Source organism: Leiobunum rupestre, chromosome 3, assembly GCF_980474605.1.
Source record: "Leiobunum rupestre chromosome 3, qqLeiRupe1.1.hap1, whole genome shotgun sequence".
Classification (NCBI taxonomy): Eukaryota; Metazoa; Arthropoda; class Arachnida; order Opiliones; family Sclerosomatidae; genus Leiobunum; species Leiobunum rupestre.
Genome location: NC_143386.1, coordinates 44720927 through 44746487, shown reverse-complemented (window position 1 = coordinate 44746487; position 25561 = coordinate 44720927). Strand labels below are relative to the sequence as shown.

Here is a 25561-nt window from a genome sequence, read left to right as displayed (position 1 = left end):
GAACCGCATCACAGTTCAAAATTTAGAGCTTGTAATAGATCACGTTAGTATTTAAAACATGAAGATTACACCCTATAATGATATTTATTTATAAATCATATTTTTTTAGATTTAATAGTGTTAGAAAATTACTTTTCGTAACCATGTAAAATGTTAAAATTATATTGCATTGGAATTAATTAATTAATTAATAAATTATGATGAATTTCCAAAAGGCTTTTTGAAAAATTAAGCGAATATAATTTAGAAATATTTCTCTCATACGAGATATATTTTATAATTCTGATTAAATTAAGATTAATTAATTAATGAACTCAAAATTCTGATTAAATTGGATGTACGTGATAAATTAAACGCAACGAAATTTCGGTCTTTAACACCAATCGGAACAAGGCTAGGAATATATATATATATATATATATATATATATATATATATATCGAGTCAACTATATTCCAATATTTGTAGTTTAAATGTAAGCGTGCTAAAAAGTCATAAAGGCCGAGCGAGAAGCCTATCATTAGAGATAACAACTCCTCCAGGAGAGGTTGATAGGCGAAACTATATCAAAAGTTGGAAAAATATATGATTCGTTGAATAAAATTTAACAAGAAAATTATCCTGCAATGGTACCCCTATTAATACCGAAAGGATAAAGGATAAAAAAAATATATAATCTTTTGAAAGAAAATGGGGTATTGAAATTGGTGAAAGGCTTAACGAGAAACGATTCGAACGGGCATATTTAATATGCCATATCACAACGAAAAAAAAAGAATTTTGGGGGATTTGCTGGAAGAAAATTCCTTATTTATTATTCATGAGATATTCTTGCTAAAATTTTGATTGGAAAATTACACGTCGCCGAATGTATTACCCAGTCGATGATATGACTAAAATAGCTCATTTTAAAAAATGATTTCTTTCAGTCTTCGTTTTTATTCATTTTCTTTTAAGTTGTAAATTAGCTACCCGAAATTATTGTAATTACAGAGCTACAAGTACTTTTATTTTAAATTAAAGTTTTGACTTTTATTTTATATATGTCAGTGGAAACGCCACCGTCGAAGGCCGTTGACATTAGAGAGCTGCATTTGAAACATAATCATTATCGTCCATTCCCGTTTACAAAAGTTCCATTCCCGCCCATTCCCGTTTACAAAATTTCCATTTTCCACCCATTCCCGTTTACAAAATTTCCATTTCCGCCCATTCCCGTTACAAAATTTCCATTCCCACCCATTCCCGTTTACAAAATTTCCATTCCCGCCCATCCCCGCCCATTCCCGTTACAAAATTTCCATTTCCACCCATTCCCGTTACAAAATTTCAATTCTCATCTGTTCCCGTTCCCGTTTACAAAATTTCCATTCCCGCCCATTCCCGTTTACAAAATTTCCATTCCCACCCATGCTATGTCTTCGGTAACTCCATTTCAAACCAGGAAAGCTGTCTGTAATCCCCCAAATCTTTTTCCGGCAATGCCCCCACTTCTTAATTCGAGGCTCTGAAGTACTTATGGGCGAGGCACCCCGATGTCGATTAAGATGGACTTTCATTTGCCACTCCTTTGGCTATCCGGAAAAGTGTGCTTTTCAGGCGAGGGATAGTAATGGGAAATGTGCGCTCGGGAACTACTGTCAGTTTTAATTGATGCTTGGTTGGAGGTCTTCATATAACGTAGTCTATGATCATTTCTCAACTTCCACGTTGAGATGTAATGATGATTGGAATCAGGCCCGGGTTTGGAGCCTTCTCCCAAGTTTCGGATCTAGTATATAAGTTTGATCTATTTTTTATCGGGTCTAGTATAAGTTTGATCTATTTTTTATCGGGTCTAGTATAAGTTTGATCTATTTTTTATCGGGTCTAGTATAAGTTTGAGCTATTTTTATCGGGTCTAGTATAAGTTTGAGCTATTTTTTATCGGGTCTAGTATAAGTTTGATCTATTTTTTATCGGGTCTACTATAAGTTTGAACTATTTTTTATCGGGTCTAGTATAAGTTTGATCTATTTTTTATCGGGTCTAGTATAAGTTTGAGCTATTTTTATCGGGTCTAGTATAAGTTTGAGCTATTTTTTATCGGGTCTAGTATAAGTTTGATCTATTTTTTATCGGGTCTACTATAAGTTTGATCTATTTTTTATCGGGTCTAGTATAAGTTTGATCTATTTTTTATCGGGTCTAGTATAAGTTTGAGCTATTTTTAACGGGTCTAGTATAAGTTTGAGCTATTTTTTATCGGGTCTAGTATAAGTTTGAGCTATTTTTATCGGGTCTAGCATAAGTTTGAGCTACTCTATCTGGATTAGTATAAGTTTGAACTATTTTTAATCGGGTCTAGTATAGGTTTGCGCTATTTTTCATCGGTTCTAGTAGAAGTTTGAGTTACGTTTTATCAGATTTATTATAGGTTTCATTTATTTTTGATAGAATGTATTTTGGTTTTAATTTTTTTCTACCAGTGAAACAATTAAATTATTTATTAACTCAGGGGATAAAAATGGTTGCACAGAGTAGTAGAAACGTTTAAATTTTGATCACTAAATCAAATATTGGATGTTACCTCTGGAACTTCAGTTTTGTCTCAAAAGTCGCGAGTGAAAAACGCTGGTAGACCATTTCTCTTCCCATTTTATCTCCAAAAATGGCGCCATATTTAGAGTAGATGTACAATGTTAGACGACTTAAAGGGTTCTACCCATTAAAAAAGATGGGAAAAAGCAGAGCAGGCTCCCATGTAAATCCTATATAGAAAAAGAAGCTTATAATAGGTTTATCAAGGCTTTCCCGAAAACGAGGGCGTAGGAGGGGATTGCGCCCCGTCATAAAGAACTTTAGTACGTTTTTGTAACGCGAGGTGGGGCTAAATACGAAGGGGCAGCCCGCTTTTCAGTCTACAATGAGTTTTCGCCGGCTCTTGTATAATCTAAAGGTTAAATTCGTCGGTCACCGGGTACTTTTATCGAAGCGACTGACTAGTTTTAAATCTACGCTTCGTCGGGTTAAGGTTACTTCGGAAGACGGTAAACGTTGCAAAACTTGGCGTTGTATGAATTATCTTTCGGTCTGCTTTTACTGATAAGAAACGGAGTTGTGCTGGGAAGCCGCTGTTTAAGGGGTTGGAAATAGAAGAGAAGAGACGGATGAGGAAGAAAAAATGCCAAGATGGGAGAGTTTTCCGGGGCTAAAAAAACTTGAAATTTAATTAAGAGGAAGCCCACTTTACCTAAAACTCGGTTTTGGTCCGAAAAGAAATTGACGGCTTGGCCTACGTATATGAGATAATATCAAATTATTTTCGACCAATTTTTATCAAATTTTTTTAACTTTTAGCGTAAGTAACGTACTACCATAAGTATGACAATAGCTTATCAAAATATTATTACCGAACTGATTTTCGGGGTATTTTCGCAAATCAACAACTTTATAACACCAAATAAAAATTGATTTGAAATATTTTGTGCATTTTTTTAAGAAAAATAAACTGAATAAAAATAATAAACTGAAGTCAGGAATGTGTTGTAAGAATCCCAAACGTCCCATAATTCCGCGAAGTAACATAATATAAATAAGTATTTCAATGAAACAAAATGATCACCAAACTTATTTTCAAAGTTATGGCGCAATAGAGATTTAGTTCTCATCACAGAGCCCCCTAGTTTTTATATACGCAAACAGCTAAATATACTACTACCAAGAACGAAAATATTCTACTCAGTTCGGTTGCGAGTCCAAATCGGAGCTCGGGTGAGAGTCTTTGTCGATTAAAGGTTCGGTCGGATAATTAAGAAAGTGTCATACTTAATTTTATTATTTTTTTTTTGTGTTTCTAGTTTGGTTAGAGATCGGCGTTTGAATAAGAAATTATCCAATTATTTATTTTTATTCATAACCGCCTATTATCCAAAAAAATATACGAAAAACCGATTATTTTTGCATGTTAAATCGTTGTTTACTCGTATAAAATGTTCGTAAAAAACAGTTAACCAAAGTTTTTATGATTAATCGAAATTTTTCCGGTTAATTTATTTGTACCGCCGATCACTAACAAAGGAGACGACCCGAGGTGTTACACACCGATTTCGTTCAAACTCGAGGGATTAGTAGACATTCATGTAACTTGAAAAATCCTAAAGGGAATTTATTCAATGGGTAACGGTTTTGCCATGGCAACGAAAAATGTTTTTGACAACATAAAATTGTAATTTTTCCTATTTAAGCCATATCGGTTCATTTTCACCCATTTGGTTCAAATTGATCAAAATGCGATCAATTTTGATTTTTTTATCGTTTTTAGTATAAGTTTGAGCTATTTTCTATCTGGTTTAGTATACATTTGAGCTCTTTTTTATCGGTAACGGTTTTGCCATGGCAACGAAAAATGTTTTTGACAACATAAAATTGTAATTTTTCCTATTTAAGCCATATCGGTTCATTTTCACCCATTTGGTTCAAATTGATCAAAATGTAATCAATTTTGATTTTTTTTCGTCAATGTTTAATTTTTTTTTTATAATTTTGGTATTTTAAAATTTTTCAATTTTTTTAAATCTTTCACAGGGGGGACCCTAGGAATCGGTCAATATCCCATGTTATTTTCAATGGGAAAATTTCCATTTTATGTTGTCAAAAACATTTTTCGTTGCCATGGCAAAACCGTTGCCCATTGAGTAAAGTTTGGTACACTCTTTCTTAGAGTATCCACCTTGTATTGGCACTGGTAGGTCAAAACTAGATATATTTTTGAAGAAGAAATCGGCTTAACTTTTGCCAAATCGTAGATTGCCCACTTTTCGTGGGTCTAAATTTCTCGGTTCTTATCGCGTAAGGTGGGGAAATATATGAAACCGCGTCGTTTTAGTATTCCGGATTCGTATTTTCACGATTTGCTCCGGTTTCTAGGCGCTAATATATTTTAAAAACCACGGAATATAAATTAATATATTTACCGCTTTTCTTTCGAACTTTTCTTTTCTTCACCTTTTGAAGGTTTTAAATTAGTTCCTTGTAAATTTGGAAAGTTGGTGAGCGTAGTTTTCTGGTCAGTTTTAAATTTTTAACGCGTTTTGTAAAGTTTTATGCTAGTGCACGAATAAATATACCTTTTTCTCGAAAATGAAACTCGCTGTATTTCCCCGCATTGATAAATTATGCATTTGTTTCTGCAAATTTTGTTTTATTTTGTGTAACAACGACCTTGCAATTGACGTACTGGTCACTGTAGCTCGTGAACGTAAATTCGCCGTGTTTATAGGCGCTTGTATGAAAACGTATCCCATTTAGATTCAGTTTCCAAATATTAAACTGGCTAACAATTTTGCCGCTTGATAATACGAAAACATTGCGCAACTTATTTCTTTATATTTTTAAATTTCTACAAATCTCACTAGATGGGGCTTTAATTAATTTTTTTTCAGAATGATTTCACTTTTAAGTTAACAATGAACATATACGTCTCAAAATTAAAATTTAAAAAATACTATTGGACCAATTATAGCAACGCTGCTGGCTTGCCAAATAAGCCTTAATTCTAATCAAGTTAAACCATTTCAAATAAGCCTATCCCACTCTGTCATGGTGACTAGCGCGTGGCAGCCGCATACGTAGCGCCATCCATTGGTGTAGTCAGAATTTAGTCAAGGTAGGTTCAGACAGAGGGGTCGATAAGTAGTGAAAATTTATATAGGACAGTAAAGGTTTTCGCCTAAGAAGGGGTTTGGACCCCAAACTCATCCCTGTCTACGCTACACTAGTTTCATTAAACAATTAACTATTAATTCCTTGTCTACGCTACACTAGATTCGTTAATCAATTAACTATTAATTCCTTGTCTACGCTACACTAGTTTCATTAAACAATTAACTATTACTTAATGAAATAAAAGCTCAAGAATCAATTAACTATTAATTAGCCAAAGCTCACAAAATTCTAGAAATTATCGTTTGCACGAATATGATCTGTATGTTTCCAATACTTTAAAATCGTTTTATGATAGGCAGTTTTAGAAACTCGCGTAAATGCGAATGTAAACGTTTCTCTAGAATGTTTGGTGCCATCTTTGATTCCAATAGCCAATACGATGTTTATATAACGCTTTTTCTAGTTTTGTTTTAAATTTGTTTCTTTGACAAATGTTTTCGCAATTTCAATCAAATCTTAACGGTGAAATATTTGGAAAACGTATGACATTTATATCCACAACATTAGCTCCCAACATCAGATAAATGTTTTAAATCTATCGTAGACGTTCGCTTTTTCAGTTTCCCAAGTTGCTTAAACTGTCTATTAAAATCGCCTATTTAGGTGGAAAAATCGCGAGGATCTGGGTAAATACTTAACTGTTAAATATAAAAAATATTAATAACGTTTATATAAAAAACATCAATTTGACATTTTATTCGTGACTTATATTTCCAAAGTTTTTTCTGTACATCTGAAAAGAACTGGCATATTAATTTATCCTCAGAGCAATATTTTTTCGTTAGACCGTAATCTACGTCGATCTATTGTGTATCGATGAGCAATCAAGAAATGTCTGTGAGGCACGCATTATCTCGCTCCATTATCGAAGGTTATTGTTAGTGGGACCCGCGGCGAGGCGCCCTCCCGTGGTGAACCTTGAAAATCTCTCCCCGACCTTTTATATTTGTCTTTTTTTAGAGGTTATCTGATTAGCAAACTTCTCCCCGAGATCGTTAGATTTCTAAATATCAACTTAGAATCTCCCGTCGTGTTTGGTAATAGCCAAATTATTAATCAAATTTTGGTCCATCAGTTTGATATAGTTTGCCAGAGAAAAAACATTTATTGTAGATAAAAAAATATTATGTTTTTTCGATTTTAAAATCAAAGACTATACATTATTTATGTTATAAAATATTTGTTTCTATTTAGGGTTTGTTTATTAATGGTTATAGCTATTTCATGATGTATTGTACGGATCTTTATGTTTTTTTTTACGATTTAATCAATCTTATAGAGGATATTTGTATTTTTCATATAAATGATAATACGTTTACGCATATGGCATTAACTTACCCGAAATTTACGATTTAAAATTTACGAATTTTGAAGAAGAAAATTTCAATAATTTCACCAGAACTTTATTCGATAATTTTGGTGTTATTTTGGCATGAGCATCTTGTTTAGATATTTACCGTTGGTCTGGTTATGGTCCGTGTTAATTTTATTAACATTTTAGATAAGTGCTTCCAACGGTCAGATAATTAGATTATTTATGTCGTAAAGCTCAGATATCTGAAAATACTCAGTTAGTAAGACCTTATTTATTCCCCTCACTTAGCAATCTGATATCACATTGTATCTCATTTATTATCTCAAATAATCGATCTGAACTAATCTGTTATAGCAAATCAAAATAACTAAAATTTTGTCCATCGATATGCAAAGAGTTCAGATGTAAACTATCTGATTTGAATTTAGACTCATATCAATGGATCTGATAATATCTGGACGTGAATGCGGATAATTTTATATCTGATCTGGAGTAATTATTTACTCAAATCAGATAACGCCATTGTTATTTAAGAATCAGTTGGAAGCACTATTTTAGATTAAGTCATTTCAAGCACTAAAACATTTTGTTTCTTGGATTTTTTTATTCCCTTCCTACCGTATTTTACTTTTGGTTTTCATTTTGAATCCGAACGTATTAGTTTGATGTCTATTGGTTGGCTGTGTCTATAATCTATTCGTTTATTTAAAAGGTAGCGGTCCCGGAGGTCTCTTCTTCGACTCCAACATGTACAGCGCCCCGCTCTCCTTGCTTCAACTTCCGCCAGCCGCTCTACCGGAAGTGACTCAGAAACTGACACTTCCGGGCAACACGCTGGCCAGGTTCAGTCAGGACGGCAAGACCCTGAACGACTTGCGAGGGAACGTCACCGAAGCGGATTTACAACAAGCGGCCGAGGTGGAATCGGAGGCCGGCTTCGTCTGCAAGAAATGCCAAATGGTCTACCCGGCCGAAGTCTTGTGTCTCAACCATCAACGGACATCCTGCTTCGCCAAGAACCCGGGACAAGATATGAAAGCCGTGTTGAAACTAGTCCAAATTCACGTTGAGTGTAAGGTGTGCCGAGAACGTTTCGGAACCATCTTGGACTTCAAATTTCACTGCGACATGGACCGGCATATCAAACGAGTCCAAAAACTAAAGCGAATCGAGGAGAACGCGGCCAATGCCCAACTGAAGAAAAACGGCCAAGCGACCCTGCAACAATTGCAACATCAGCAGTTGCAAAACCAAATTCAACAGCAGCAACTGCACCAACTCCAACAACAACAGATCCAATGCCAATTGCAACAAATGCAAATGCAAAAGATGCAGGCTAATAACATGTCCAATAACGTCTTGTCCAGGCAGTCCACCTCAGCCGCCGATATGTTGACCGAGTTAGCCAACGCCGAGACCGCCTCGCATATGTCCACCGTGGCCTCCATGGCCATGAACAACGTCGCTAGGGGACTCCACTTACCGGCCACGACCGGACAGAGAGCTTTGAACAACGCCAACTCGGTGGCCAACAACGCCATTGTTTCCAATCCCTTGCAACTCTTCGCCAACAGCCTTCAGAGGCAGCAAGAATTCCGTAATGACCTCGAGGCGACCTTGAATCGACTTAACGCCGCCGCGTTGGATGGAGTTTTAGGAGGCAAAGGAATGGACGGTAACAGCCTCGAGTCGGTGGCAGACCATCTGAACGCTGTGGCTTCCAAGACCACCATGTGTTTTAACAACGACAAAAAGCGACCCTAACTACAACTGATAACTATGAAATAACCGCAAATACAATTTCCTACAGACTTATAATACTGAAAAAATTTGAAACGTTCCTGTTGCCGCAAATAGATGTCACCCTGATCGCGTTGGTCCGATCTCGCCTCGCATTATTACATTTCGCAAACCCCATCTATCCAGTAGTTCCCGAATTAAATTAACGATACTTTTTTAATATAACAAATGGTGGGATTTTAACCGAAGAGTGTGTAAAAAAATTAATTATCAAATGATACAAAAAACGTGTATTTTCAGTTGTTGTTTTTAGTACCAGGAGGAAACTCCTAGCCTCCTAGTAATAATAGTAATAATAATACTAATAATAAAAGTATATAAAAATGTTCTCTATTATATATTAAATGGTAAAATATTCCTATTACGAAAGATTCCTCAGGGGTTTTTTTTGTCGATCGGATGGTGATATTGATACTACAATTCCTATATTATAATCTTCTAAGATCGCTCTAACACCGATACAGGGTGAAAAAATAGGGGTTTTACTACTATTAACTACTACTAAACCCGTAATCTAATTTAAAACAAATCGTAAAGTTTTATATATAATTTAATAATTATAAATATAAGAAAAGTCAAGCTTTTATAGATTTTAAAGGCTCAAAACTAACAAATAAATATTTCAAATTTGAAAAAGAAAAGTTTTGAATAAAATTTTTCGATATTTGAAGCAAAATAAAACCAAAGTTCCTTCTCGAGTTACGTTAAATTTAGTGTTAAATTAATTAAAACTCCCGCGTAAAATTTGTGAATTGATGTCAAAAAAGTAACAACTCCCTTGTTATTCGTGAATTGTGTGTTTTGGGACAGAAATTAAAAAATAATAAGCGTGAAATAAACATTACGAAAATGAACTGTACAAAATAAACTGGAAACTCGGAGAAAAACTACATACTGGGCTAAAATACAATTCCACATTATAGCCCTAAAACTATTATTAATAATTGATATAAACTATATTATGAAGAAAAAACACAAAAATTCATTTCTTTGTATAATCGATGTTTAAAATTAGTACTTTGTGACAATATCCGCTTTTAAAGTGGGTAGTCCAATATATTTGTATTCTATTGAAAAAAAAACAAATACAAAAACCTAATCTTATATACGTATTTGAAAAAGCATAGAACATAATTTGAACAGTTGAAACTTGGCCGATATATTTAAATGATTGTTTTTGCGCTGTGAAAGCTCGAATGTAATGGAACAAAAAATGGCTGGTATTTCTTAAACTATTTATTTGGTTTTAAAAATGTCATTTTTTTTATTAATTTTGATATAATATGTCGTTTTAAGAAAGTTCGCTATAAATTTACCACAAGATGGCATTCAAATTGCCAAATAATTTTCTATATAATGAAGCCAGTGTTGTAAAGTATGTAAAAATGGCTGATGAAATAATATTTAGGCCTATTCACACTAGGCAACATTTTTGCTAATAGTTTTCACACGCTCTACAATATTTTTGAATTAAAAAAAATTATTGTTACAAAAATACATCTACTGCAACAAAATGTTAATGTGCCCAACATATACACTCTTTTTTTTGGGAATTTTTCTGGGCGCGTTCATGTTGAGTTTACCCCCCTAACCCCCATTCTCTATATCCTGGGACCAAAGACCCGAGCCTAGACCCCCCACCGGTGGTTCCAGGTAATGGCCGACTAGTGGGCGGCCAAAAAGGGGGTCGAAAAGACCGCGAAAAAGAGTGTATTGGGAAGATAATTAACACTCGGTTGGCCGACAATATTTGAAAAAAATGTTGACTAGTGCGAATAGGCCTAACGAACAAATGTTACCTGATATTAAAAGCAGGGTTTTCTAGCCTTTGACAGTAGTATCTGGTGAGGTTTATTTTCAGTATAAACGTCTATAATTTCCATTTATTGTTTTAACCAATGATTTTCATGATTAATTGATTTAAATAACTAGAAACCAGCGACTTTTAGAAGGGGTGATTGTGAACCTTGTATACGCGTTACATCAATTTAAATATGCAGAAGGGTATATTCTCCAAAAACAATCTTTCCCCTAGCGGCGAACGCGAGAATCACGAGCGTATTTTAAAAAATAAAATAAAACAAAGCTATCAATTTTTTTATTTAAATAACTCTAAACGTTGCTGTAAGCGACGTAGTTCCGTAGAAATACAAAAACAAAATTGTGGTAGTGACTATGAAAATAAATGAAAAAAAACCCCTGCAATTTTATTGGCACAAAAGTGTACATTTTACTCTTGATAGTGGGAAAAAAAATTAATACAAAAACAAAAAGTGTTATTCATATATATAGTACATATATATAGTGTGACGTAACATAGGATTAAGATAGAACTAACAATATTTATAATATACTTGGAAAACTTTTTAAACGTTATATTCATAGTTTTTTGTTTATGGAAACAAGTTTTACTTTACATCTCTTGGTTTAGGGGTAAGCGACTGAACCGATTTTATACATCTTATCAATTTTTAATTTCATACTATTTACTAACTTAATAACTAAAAAAGTACAATTTCTAATATTTATTATTAACTAACTATTAATTATTAATTAATTAATTAGCTAACTATTAATTATTGATTAACTAATTAGCTAACTATTAATGATTGATTAACTAATTAGCTAACTATTAATGATTGATTAACTAATTAACTAACTATTAACTAACTAACAATTATTTAATTAACATACAACCAATTATCTTTCTTTATAGATTAAAATACATTTACCGTCAAACAAAACGTACAATTTCTAATATTTACAATTAACTATTAACTATCTATTAAATAATTAATTAAAAATTAATTAATTATTTATTAAAAATTTATTAATAAAATATTAATTTTTAATTTGAATATATATTTATCGTCAAACAAATTAAACGAAATATTGATTAAAAAAACGCGTATCGTCGCTTAACCTTAAATCGTAAGGCAAGTCGGTATTGTTTATAATTAATTATATTAATTAATTCGGGTGGTATCACTGGTTTTAATCAATGAACACTTAGCTATATAACTATAAAAAAATTCCTCTACCTCAGAATTTGAAGTTCCTAAAATAAGCTAAGGTTCACATTTAAGACTCGAGTGTCACTAAAAAAATCATCCGATAAATTTAAATTTATATAAAATGTTTTCGTATTAAACCTTATTTTATGTTGAAATAAAAATAAAAAAACACGTTTACCAAAACCGATTAAAAAACTAATTTAGAAAAATTCGTATAATATACAAAGCAAAATAAAAACCAAAAGTTCTGGAACATTTTTTCCTGTAAAAGTTCCTATTTAAAAACTTGCCTTAATAATATTCAAAGTTGTGGAAGTCATACAAAAAACGAAAAACATAAACAGTCCCCCTTTATAAAAAGTATGATGGAATAAAAAATAAACAAATCCACAGTTCAGTGTTTTTTGATCTTCATAGAGAATCATAGCCACCAAAAAATTAAAGAAACTGCAAAGTTTTGGAATTTGTTTTTAAGTTTCATTTAGAAAAAGCGAATCAGTGCAAACATATACTGTTTGTATGTAGTAATAAATATGGTGTTTCATGGGTCCTGAACCTATTCATTGTGTCACATTTATTTCGTCTCCAATTTCATTTATTTACACGAGTTAATTCAGCTTTAATAGTAATCCTTTTTTATTCTTTGTGAAAATTACCTACGATTACAGGCATATTAAACTTGGTAATGCCAAGAATTTATTTATTAACCCGGCACCAAAGGGGGAAGAAGGGGGGAGGAAAAACGTTACAGCCACGCTTTTCAATCGCGTCAGATGACATAAGTGTTAGGCAACCAATGAGATACTGGGTTGATTTGATTTTGTTAGGGGGAAGAATCAACGCCAAAATATCATTAAAGGGGAACGGTCAAGCTTGAACCAGTTAGATAGCCCTTTAGCCCGTTAAAAACTAAAATTTATGGCGAAAACCGCATTAAAAAATATTAAGCGGTTAATTTTTAATAAAATAAAGAAATTTCGGGGAATTGAAAAGCGCGCGTCCGCTGCGACACCTTTTGAGAAATCGGTGAAACAGAAAAACAACTTAAAAGCGCGCGCTGCTGAAGACGCGAAAGATTTGTTTTACACGCGCGGCGCGTTCCAGTTATACGAGACCTAAGCCTAAATTGCGAGATTTTAAAAGTTAGGATAGTTCGCAAATCGCTCACTAAGGTGCTGCTGGCGCTGGCGATACACCTTAAGATGCCGGCGAAAATTAAAACCCAAATACTGGGCATTATTTTGCGTTTCAACATTTTAGGCCAAAAACTATTTTTTCAAAGACAAAATAAGGTACGTGTAAGTATATTGAACGTCTTGTTGATCGGTTGATATGCAAATAAGGCGATATTTGGAAAAGCTTGGCCATTCGCCTTTAATTAATAAATAAATTCTTGGTAATGCCATATCTGTAATCAGTTACGTAATCACTGTAGTACCATCAACACTCCATGCTTGTGCAACGATTACTAACAGTACCATTTCCCAAAGATGATTAAATTATGAATTTAATTATTAATTTTAGGTGTTAAGACTTAATTGATCAATCTCATGTTATATATTTTGGGTCGTAACAATTTTTTAAATTATGAAGCAGATGTACCTTTAACTACTGCATCCACTCTCCGCAAGAAACATGGATGACTTCAAGTAAGTGGCAAATTCTTACCCTTGTAAAATATAAACCTGTGAGTAGATTGTTCATTCGCTAAATTTTCTTTTTGAATTCATGGTTGAAAATAATATTTTAGAAATAATATCACTTTAAAAGACAAGAGTAAATAATACGTAAATTAAAAATATACATATGAAAAACCCCGGCTCGAAAGTATATTTTTAATGTACTTAATTAAATATTTTTAAACCATTCATGAAGTATCTTCTCTTTTTAAATTATATTATTTCTTAAGTAAATTGTTCACACGTACAATTTCCTAGTTCCACGCGTAAAGCCAAGAAATTAAAGTCATAACTTCTAGTTTGTTCGTTTTTTCTTCTAAACGTTATCAATAACTAAATATTGATTTTAAAATTGTAGAAAATATTTTGAAAACTAGCCAGAACTACTAAATATAATTTGCATAAGACATTCATAAATATTTTCCTACAAAATATGCTTAAATTTAACTAAAAGGATAACTAATAGAGAGGTTAAACCAGTGCCCGAAAACGTGTAAAAGGGAACTTGTAGTCCTGAGTGTCGACCTACCTTTGTATGAACAGCCGGCATCTCCCACAAGTTCCACCTACACGTTGTCAGGTGCCGGCTTAACCCACCTTTAAGCTATCCATTTAGTTGAATTTTAGAATTTTTTGTAGGGATATAATTTAGCTAATTTATCGTTTAAAACTTTTATTATATTGATTTTTAAATATTCGATTAAACTTAAATGATTTAAAACGTTATTAGATTAATGAAATATTAGATTATACTTAAATGATTTAAAACGTTATTAGATTAATGAAATATTAGATTAAACGTAAACGCTTAAAATAGTTCTTAGATTGATTAAATATTCGATTAAACGTAAATGATTAAAATCGTTTTTAGATTGATTAAATATTCGATTAAACGTAAACGATTAAAATCGTTATTAGATTGATTAAATATTCGATAAAACGTAAATGGTTAAAATCGTTACTAGATTGTTAAATATTCGACTAAACGTAAATGATTAAAATCTTTATTGAATCGACTAAATATTCAATGAAAAAGCCAATAATAAAAGTAGTTATTAGATGAAATATTCGATCAAACGTAAATGATTAAAATCGTTTTTAGATTGATTAAATATTCGATTAAACGTAAACGATTAAAATCGTTATTAGATTGATTAAATATTCGATAAAACGTAAATGGTTAAAATCGTTACTAGATTGTTAAATATTCGACTAAACGTAAATGATTAAAATCTTTATTGAATCGACTAAATATTCAATGAAAAAGCCAATAATAAAAGTAGTTATTAGATGAAATATTCGATCAAACGGAAATAATAATAAATAAAATCTACCTTAATTATTTTATCTAACCCAAAATTCGAACACCAACTTTTTAAAAAATTGTCACTTTTATATCGATTGGAGTGTGTATCCGTGAAAATTAATAAAAATCCCAGAATCTAGGCTTCTCCAAATACCAGTATCTCAAATGAAACTTTATCTTAGGCTTTAAATTTGTTCCAGCCTCTAAAAATAAAGCTAGAGCAAAAAAATCTTCAAGGTGACAGCTAAATTAGAAATTATTGGACAAGAAAATTTCCCCCTATTAATCTAAGAAGACAATTTGGGGGGTTGACGCATGCTCCAACGCTACTCTGAACTCTTTCGGTGTTCGATTTCATTTTTGTCGAGATATTAATAGCCAGCCATTACGCAACTGAAAACGTCATATCTGATATAATTTATCGACCTTTGAGCCTCAAAAAGTACACCTATTTTTAGATAAATAATTTCGTTAGGTTCAATTAATTAAAATATTTGTCAACGAAGGTAATATCTAACTTGTAAAATCCCGGGATGTTTACCTTTGGTGGAGGCAGAATCATAAGCCGTACGGTAGCGCAGCTCCTAAAAATAAGATTTTTTTTGCTACTCTCGTCGCCCCCAGGAGCTAGCGCCATCTAGGTTTGTTATCGTGAACAATCGATACGTTTTTTTTTAAATATACCATTTCAATATGCATAGTTTTATTATTCGTTTATTTCTACTCAGATTTCACCAATTAATATAATATTACATATTGTTTTCTTCACTATCGAAGACCAATTAATTTAAAATAAGACTTCAATTTAAATGTATTATTAAATAATTAGAAAAATACTTAATCAGGTTTATGTTTCGTTATTTATAATAAAAATAATAATTATATTTCACCAATTAATATAGAAAGAACGTAATTTTTTTACACGTCTTAAGACCAAATTATTTTAAATTATTCTTTCAATAAAATGTATGTTTAATCATTGGTCGTATTTGTAAAAAATACTTTATCATTAATTCGAAATATTGCAAATTAAATTACCGAACCCCCTAGTATTTAAATATAATAATTAATTTAAGAGAGTCTTTATTTCTAGATAAAACGCAGTAACGTTTCTTATCTAACTTGCCTCTCTTTTTTATTTCAAACTTTCCCTTTTGTTAAGATAACGGGTAATCTTTATAATTTTAATAAGAAAAGAAAAGGCGATTTTTAATAAATCTTAGAAACCGTTGCATTAGAAAATTAAGCTTAGCTCAAAAACGATTAGCTTTATTCTCGTATATAGATAAGACATTTGTGTTTTTTGCTTTAATAGTTAAATTAATTATCTTCAATATATATTAGGTTTAACAAAGCCTATCTTTAAGAGTACCGTACCTGTATCGGCTGATGGCCGGGTGATTGTAGCGGCTATTGTCAGTGTCCAATTAGATTGGTGGCCAATTTCGGACAACGCCCTTGGATGTCCGATGCCACGATTAATGTCTGGTTTTAAACGGCACCTTGGGTGTTTGGGACAATGGACGATGGAAACCTCATCTCGCTATGACAATAGATGCGCTTATCAAACTGTTCTGTTCCGCGTAAACATTGGAACGTCGCTAATGTCAATACGCCAGTAATTGGCTTCCATGTTTGCTATTTCTTCTCTCTCCGCCCTAAAAAAACCTACTTCTAATTTTTGTAGCTGGTGATTAACTTCTGAAATTAAGTTTTTTTTAAAGAAATCATTGAAAATCTTCTTTACGTTTGCATATTTTTTATTTAATTGATAAATTTGTGTCACCGATTAGTATCAAATCAACATAATATTTACAAGACCTGCAAGTCACTGTTTATATAGTGCTTGTTAAAATAATGAAATTTTTTCAACTTTACGGCAGCATTAAGCGTTCCATTTTAACCAAGTGGCTTTTTTGATATATTAAGGCTTGGTAAAAACACGACGTTCTGTTTATAGGCGAAAAGTTTCCATTATTTCAACAAGCACTATAAAAACAATACCTTGCGGGTCCTGGCTCTCGGAAATATTACTTCTTGGCGATATCCTGGGAGGATTATTTATGGAAGCGTCTATTAGAAAGTTTTATTTAAAATTCTTACTTGAATTTTATAATGGTTTTCATAGTAGAAAACATACTTATTTATCCTATTTCTTACATCAACGTCTTCGGCTGCTAATATTATTATTTTCTTACTACAAAACACACTTATTTAATCTATTTCTTATGCTGCTAATATTATTATTTTCTTACTACAAAACACACTTATTTAATCTATTTTTTAATGCTGCTAATATTATTATTTTCTTACTACAAAACACACTTATTTAATCTATTTTTTAATGCTGCTAACATTATTATTTTCTTACTACAAAACACACTTATTTAATCTATTTCTTTTGCTTCTAACATTATTATTTCCTTACTACAAAACACACTTATTTAATCTATTTCTTTTACTGCTAACATTATTATTTTCTTACTACAAAACACATTTATTACTAACATTATTATTTTCTTACTACAAAACACACTTATTTAATCTATTTCTTTTGCTGCTAACATTATTATTTTCTTACTACAAAACACACTTATTTAATCTATTTCTTTTGCTGCTAACATTATTATTTTCTTACTACAAAACACACTTATTTAATCTATTTTTAATGCTGCTAACATTATTATTTTCTTACTACAAAACACACTTATTTAATCTATTTCTTACGCTGTTAATATTATTCGTTGGATTCCATCATAGCCTACGAATAAGAATTTGAAGTGTACCTTATCCATTTAAAATAACCATCGTCATCAGATCTGCTCTACATCATTTTGAAACTTTCCTTTAAGCCCAATGGCTGGAAAAGGCGTACATTAAGTAGCCCCGGTCAAGCGGTCAAGCCATTTCCTTTATGGGCGTCCCGAACTTAAGCAAAATCAGCGAAATTCCTGACACCCACCATAAATGCCTCCTATATATATGCCTGATATTATCTTTTGATACAAAACTTCCGCGGCATCTGAGAAGAAAAAACTTTCAAACCATCAAAGTCAGTCGAAAACTGGGTGTAGGAGGTTGAGAGGGGGCAACTAGCCAGGAGGCCACTGGCCAGACTGGACAACGTCAGTCATCCCCTTTTTTTAGCCCTGGATGTCAGGTGGACTCAATGCTTTGGAATCTTGGATGGATAGAAGTCCGTTCGAGCGAACTGACCGTTTTTCGGACATCGATTAAACTGGGCTATAAAGATTGACCATCCGACGAGACTCCGTAACGTCCGACTTACGTTCTACGTTACGTTACACCGAAGTTTCGACCAATACCGTACTTATACTCTCGAGTCAGTCTTAGCTGACGATCGTTCTAGGTAGATTATCGGTAGTATCTACGCCTCGCGCGCGCGGTCACTATTGACTGACCATTTTAGGGGTTGGGTTGGTAGTTTTATATTAAAAGGTTTTCCCTCTCTCAGTCCGAGTAGTCGCGAAGGGGAAATTTTTTCGGGGATGGTAGATCGGGAGTTTTCGCTTGTCCAAAATGGCCAAAGTCGATTTTTTTTTGAGCGGATAGGCTGTTCAATGATGTGTTTGGTTTGCCTTTGACGTTATTCGCCAACCTCCCTTCCTTTTCTCTCCGAAGAAATTGTCCGGTCAGCGAATTGTGTGACAAGAATCGCTTTGTACCACTTTTTCGCTACTTTTTTATTTCTTCTTTGGCAGTTATCGACTCGTTCGGAACGATTGCTTTAGAAACTGACTGAATATATTTTGATACTTTTTGTTTCAATAATTTTACGTGTTATCATAAGTGGATAATCATCAGCTAGGCTAATACCCAAGGCACCACCATAGGCCTAAGTCATCAAGTGATGACTTTTAAAGCCATTAATTCAGGTGGCCGGGTTACAATGCGTAGGAGAGTGGTGGCAAGCCCTGCATGCCACGCGAGCCAACAGCTCCCTACACTCACTATTACCGTTAACCTCTACAAAGTGCTAACCACTCCATCACCCCACAATTAACCACTCCGCCACATAAACATAAGTATGACACTTCCTATTCACCCAATACAATATTTTTAATAATAGCCTGTTTCGCACATGACAACGTAAACCATTACGTACCGACGGACTGACAACTCTTCGGGAACTACTCCTAGAATTTGTCCAGAAAATCGCCGACAGTCCGCCGGCAGCCTTATCGAAGGACCAGCCAAGGCCTATTAAAAATTGAAATGCTTTCAAAAGTGTAAATAACGCTTACTTTAGGAAAATAATGATTAATTATTGAATCGGAAGATATAAATAACTATTATAAACACTGGCTCCATTTCCGAAGTTAGTTTTTTTTTCAAATTTCTACGCTCGCATTTCTCGGCATCAAACTAACCAACTATTTTGCCAACGGAAAGAGTAGGCAGGGACGAGTTTCCTATTTCGCAATTACTCCATGACAGACTATTAATTAATTAAAGTTTATTATCCACTTATGGTGTTATGTAGAAATCTCTGTACTCTACTAATCATAATCATAATCATGATAATAATAATAATTATTATAATACCAAGACAACGCCCTAGGCTCAAGTCATCCTTGCTTCTTTTATTGCTTTTAAGTCTAGTGGCGTAGGAGGCTTGTGGCAAGCTCTTCGTGCCACGCGACCCAACAGCTCACTGCACTTACTATTACCGCTATTTTTTTGGAATCAGGAACTAGGTGGAAAACCCCTATAACCAGTAGGGAGAGAACTTGACATGCTGTTTTATTTGTTCAGAAGTGACATCTGTTGCTAGTGAAGCGATTCAACCTAATTTTGCATCTTTGGTGACCATCCTTAGTATGAACTTCCTATTTTACGGTGAATCAACGAATTTCACCAGGTTTAAGAGAAGCTAGTTACGTTACCACGTATTAGCAGATTGTTTTCGTATTTATGGTGTACCGCCTTTAAACATTTCATTGGAAAAACAGGTACCGAAAGAATATAAATATATTTTAAATATTTTAAATATTTTAAATATAACATTCTCGATTTCATTTGATAATAGCAGAAGTAAATGAACCGAAGTTATCGAAATAGCGCTCGGAATCGGAGGGCGTTTTCCTTATAAAAATGATGAGAAAATCGAGTTAAATAAAAGCTAATTTCCATCCCCGTCTTTTGACGCGATAAATTGCATTTGGGAATTGTGGGTATAGATATTTCTGTGTATAACAATGGTTTCATAAAAACAAAAACGTTTTGTTTTTCGGTCTAGGAGAGTGCAAAATTACCAATTCGAGGTCAAAATGTAACTTCATAAGGAAAACGCCTCCAACATGGGGAGTATAGCAGTCTGATAACTGTGGTTCATTTACTTCTGATAATAGCTAAAGTAAATTTAGATTGCAAACTATTGAATACATATCAAGCCAGTTTTTTGGAAAGGGGAAACCGATGAACTCGGGCGAAAATCCATTTAACCAATAGGGACATAACTTGCAAACTTAACGCCGAAGGAGTTTGTTCCGAGTTTCCACCCGCTGCCACAAGCTAGGATCGAACCAGGCTCGTCTTGCTGCGAGGTGAAAATGCTAACCACTCCGTCACCCTACTTTATCTATCAGAAGTATGCCCTTGTATGCTCCTGTTCACCATAAGTAACGTAATAAAAATAAGTATAACATTTCCTATGGTTTTAACGACAATTTCCTGACCGCATATTTTTTTGACACTGACAATATTCAACTGAGTAGTATGTTATCGTCCTTGGTAGTAGGATATTTTTCTTTAGGCATATTTCGACACTAGGGGGCTCTGTACTGAGAACTAAACCTAAATAGCGCAGTAGCCCTAATAATCAGATCCCGGACAATATTTATTATTTGAAATACTTATTACTATTACGTTACTTATGGTTGAACGTAAATGGAAAATTAGCAATTAGTTACAATAGTTTAAAAACATCGACGTTTTAAAACTAAGGTACCGTTATATTACTTTCGCTATTGAAAAGGTTACCATGGAAACAAAATTTCGTGATAAAGAGGCACGAACTAAAATATGGATTGTCAAATATGAAAGTGACGTAATTTACGTCATATCCAGCTCAGACATAATAACCAAAACAAAATTACACAAAAAATTTAAAATAAATTTTTGTAATATTAAATTATGTTATAAAGTACTTTCATCAATGTAAATGGTAGGATACTTTTACCCATTTGAGGCTCTTAAGATGCTGGCGCCGCCAATGTTCGAAACCCTTATCATTATAAGGTAACTCAGCAACGAATCTAGAGATGGCGATAGGGTCATTGAAAATGTCGTCTGCTATGACATTAGTTTAAAGTAGGTTGCAATTATTGTATATTTTTATCAACCTAGGTAGTGGGATCGATTTATTGATATTCGATAAGTGAAAAATTTTATAAAGAAAAGAAAATTGTTAGGGGTTAAACTTACTCTTATTTTTAAATTGTCGTATATTTTTTCGATTTTATTACGTAAAATAAATAAATTATAAAAAGTCTAAGTAAGCATATTATGTAATCCATTGGTACGGTATAATTTATAATTAAACTTACTCTTGTTTTTAAATTTTCGTATATTTTTTCGATTTTGTTACGTAAGCTAAATAAATTATAAAAAGCCTAAGTAATCATATTATTTAGTCCATTGGTACGGTATAATTTAGAATTTTTCTAATTTGTGTAATTAATAGTGTTTTTATTTTAATATAAAAATATCTTATTGACATGCCCTGTATTAAAATTTTATTTATTTCATTGATACAGTATGATTTTGAAAATTTATTTTTAATGTAATGACAAATTTTTAAATATTATTATAAAAAGTAACTTGTATTAAAATTTTATTTATTTCATTGGTACAGTATAATTTTGAAAATTTATTTTTAATGTAATTACAAATTTTTAAATATTATTATAAAAAGTAACTTGTATTAAAATTTTGTTCTGGTACAGTAAGATTTTCGATATATTTGTGTAATTAATAATTTGTTTATATTGTTCTTCAGAAAGGGTCTTCAACGTATTTTTTTAACTTGGAATTTGGTTTCATATTTTTGTCTTGCATTCGGTGGCAAAAATAAATCCGTAAACTTCATTACTTTCTCGTGAGGTGTATAAATTATCAAAAAAGAACTGAAAAATAAGTCAAAAAGTCGAATAATTTAGCATTTCTAGTTGATTGCGCCTTTGGCATAAAGTATGGGAGGGGTAGTCAAATTACTCCGAGAAATTTCAACCGTAGGATGGGTCGAAACAGAACCGAAATCGAGTCCAGTCAATTGGCATTTTACGCCTTATAAATGGACGAGCGAACTTTACCTCTGGCGAAACCTTTCCTCGGGCGTTCAGGTTACGGTAGCCACTGGTTTCAACGCTATTAGCATAAAACTAAAGGTAAAAACGGACCAATAATTACGGTTATAATAATTAGGGTTTTATTTTTTTATATTTTTGGCCTGTACCGTGACTTGACCGGGGTCGAAAGAAAACGAAAAATTTGTTAGTTACTATAATTAGCGGTCTGGCGCGCGACGAACCAATAATTAAGGTTTAGATTGTTCAAAACATTGTAATTGAGCGAAAGCCTCGAAATTTAACTAAATAGAATGCTTCGTACGTATTTTTTACGCGTGTTTTATGAATAGTGAGTTATTTTTCATTTTGTCCAGATGGAGATAAACTTTTCTCTGGGGTAAACAAAATTAATGAAGTTCGATTTTGGTAAGCTGGCTTTTCAGGGAAGTAATTATGCAAAAATTTGCTACTTTCATAAGTAGATGATATTATCGTACCAGATAAGTATCCAATTTTTGATATTGCTACTGTTATTGTAATTTATCTTTTTGATTTTTTAAATATAAATATCATATAAATATAATTTTTACATTTTAATATTTATTTATTTATTTATTTATTTATTGAGTAATTTTAAGAAAATACACATGGATATATTTTAAAAATCTTTAATGTGTCATCTATTTTCTTAAAATTACTCTGTATACGTTTAACCATGGACAATAATAGGTTCTTAATTTTTAATTTGTTTGATTATTTATTTATTGTTTATTTATTTTGAATTTATATCTTTATTTAATATTTATGTTTTATATTTTTATTTAATATTTATGTTTTATATTTTTATTTCATATTTATGTTTTATATTTTTATTTAATATTTATGTTTTATATTTTTATTTAATATTTATTTTTTATATTTTTATTTAATATTTATGTTTTATATTTTTATTTAATATTTATGTTTTATATTTTTATTTAATATTTAGGTTTTATATTTTTATTTAATATTTAGGTTTTATATTTTTATTTAATATTTATGTTTTATATTTTTATTTAATATTTATGTTTTATATTTTTATTTAATATTTATGTTTTATATTTTGATTTAAAGGAAAAGTCCAGGTTGGGTAAAACTTGGGTCTATTTGAAAGATCATGTTTAAATATACTCAAAAATATCAGTCGTAAAATTGTATCTTTTTTTTTAATGACGAGAAATTAATTTTTAAACGACTGAAATTTACCCGCCAAGCAAGCTGCAATTTTATTTCGCCTTCCCTCCGCAGACCGCAGGCGGAGCAAGCGCGCTCAGGGAACAGAGCGCTGTTAAAGCCTGTTATAGCGCGAACAGCGCGTGATTAAAGTACTAAAACGTCACCGCGAAACAAAATGGCAGCTCGCTTAGCGGGTAAATTTGGCTCGTTTAAAAATTAATTTCTCGTCATTAAAAAAAATACAATTTTACGACTGATATTTGAAAGTTATTGTAGAATTAACTCACGTAATCCTAATTTAACCTAATTTAGCTAATTATATAATTTTTTTAGCTTTTACGAAACTTCTATAAATAAAAAGGATAAATTCAACTATTAATTTAGTTCTTACAACTTCAATTAAAGCTCAATTTAACCAATTCTTATTTCTAGCGCGATAAATAGCAAAATATTCTATAGTTATGAAACTAATGTGTTAAAAGGATTGCAAAGCTTGAAGTAGTATTCAAAATAATGCGGTAAGAGGACGGCAAAGCTTGAGGTAGTATTTAAACTATTGCGGTAAGAGGACGGCAAAGCTTGAGGTAGTATTCAAACGAAATTGGTAAGAGGACGGCATAGCTTGAGGTAGTATTCAAACTATTGCGGTAAGAGAACGGCATATCTTTAGGTAGTATTCAAACTAATGCGGTAATTGGATGGCATAGCTTGAGGTAGTATTCAAACTAATGCGGTAAGAGGATGGCATAGCTTGAGGTAGTATTCAAACTAATGCGGTAAGAGGATGGCATAGTTTGAGGTAGTATTCAAACTAATGCGGTAGGAGGATGGCATAGCTTGAGTGAGTATTCAAACTAATGCGGTAAGAGGATGGTATAGTTTGAGTGAGTATTCAAACTAATGTGGTAAGAGGACGGCATAGCTTAAGGTAGTATTCAAACTAATGCGGTAAGAGAACGGCATATCTTTAGGTAGTATTAAAACTAATGCGGTAAGAGGATGGCATAGCTTGAGGTAGTATTCAAACTAATGTGGTAGGAGGACGGCCTAGCTTTAGGTAGTATTCAAACTTTTGCGGTAATAGGACGGCATAGCTTGAGGTAGTATTCAAACTATTGCGGTAAGAGGACGGCATAGCCTGAGGAAGTATTCAAACTATTGCGGTAAGAGGACGGGAAAGCTTGAAGTAGTATTCAAACTAATGCGGTAAGAGGATGGCATAGCTTGAGGTAGTATTCAAACTAATGTGATAAAAGGATGGCATAGCTTGAAGTAGTATTCAAACTATTGTATTAAGAGGACGGCATAGTTTGAGGTAGTATTCCAACTAATGTGGTAAGATGATGGCGTAGCTTGAAGTAGTATTCAAACTAATGTGGTAAGAGGACGGCATAGTTTGAGCTAGAAGTAACAAACATAAAGAGAACGCAGCTACCCTTAACACGCTAACGAAGTGTTGTGTACAAATTTCATTGGACGAGCCTTTACGGTAAGTGATTTACGGAAAGGGGGAAGACAATTTAGGTGTTTTCCCCTTCCAACGGCCAATGAAAAATGTACACAAGAAAATGCACGACTTTTGACGGGTTGCGTTCTCCTTGTGTGGGGCGAGCGACTTTTAAAGCCTTTAATTCAGGTAATATTTAAAGAAACTATTTTTTTTATTAATAAAGGGATAGTTCCAGCTATTAACTGATCTACTTTAATGCAGCTTATATATTTCAGTTACCTGATTCACAAAATGTTTACATATCCTTCCTTAATTTTATTATTTACACGAAAATAAACCCAAAATATTGAGTGTATCTATAGTAGCGCCATCTCCATTTTGGAGACTGAACCACAGCCAAACTATGAGAAACACCTTATTCATCGTTTACACCAGTGGTCTCCAATCTGCGTGGGCTTATGTTTGTAACTTGAACGCCATCTGTGTATTTGATATTTAATTTAATGTAAAGTTTCACATTGTTTGCTAATAATAAATTAATATAAATCATTTAATTTAATGTATTTTCCATCTTTTGGACTAGATGGCGACCGTATAGCTAACACTATCTTGCATATACAATGTTTATAGCTTTGGAACGTTTAGTGTTGTCTACTCTTTTATTCCGTCCTTCGCAAGTCTTGTAGTACCAAAATTTTTATTAGACAAATAAATGGCAAATTAACGTTTGTTAAGCTTTGACTGTAGTTAAAATTAAAAACAAAAT

At 32.5% G+C, this 25561-nt stretch overlaps 1 protein-coding gene across 1 annotated transcript in view; it reads left to right on the top strand.

Annotated features, from left to right (window-relative positions):
• Positions 1 to 8991, top strand: part of LOC149951917 (uncharacterized) — a 198638-nt gene extending 189647 nt beyond the window's left edge. The window contains exon 2 of the mRNA XM_090168372.1: positions 7734 to 8991. Coding sequence (XP_090024498.1) covers positions 7769 to 8785 — 1017 coding nt within the window. The 5' untranslated portion in view covers positions 7734 to 7768 and the 3' untranslated portion in view covers positions 8786 to 8991. The remainder of the gene's footprint in view (positions 1 to 7733) is intronic.
• Positions 8992 to 25561: the final 16570 nt, after the last annotated feature.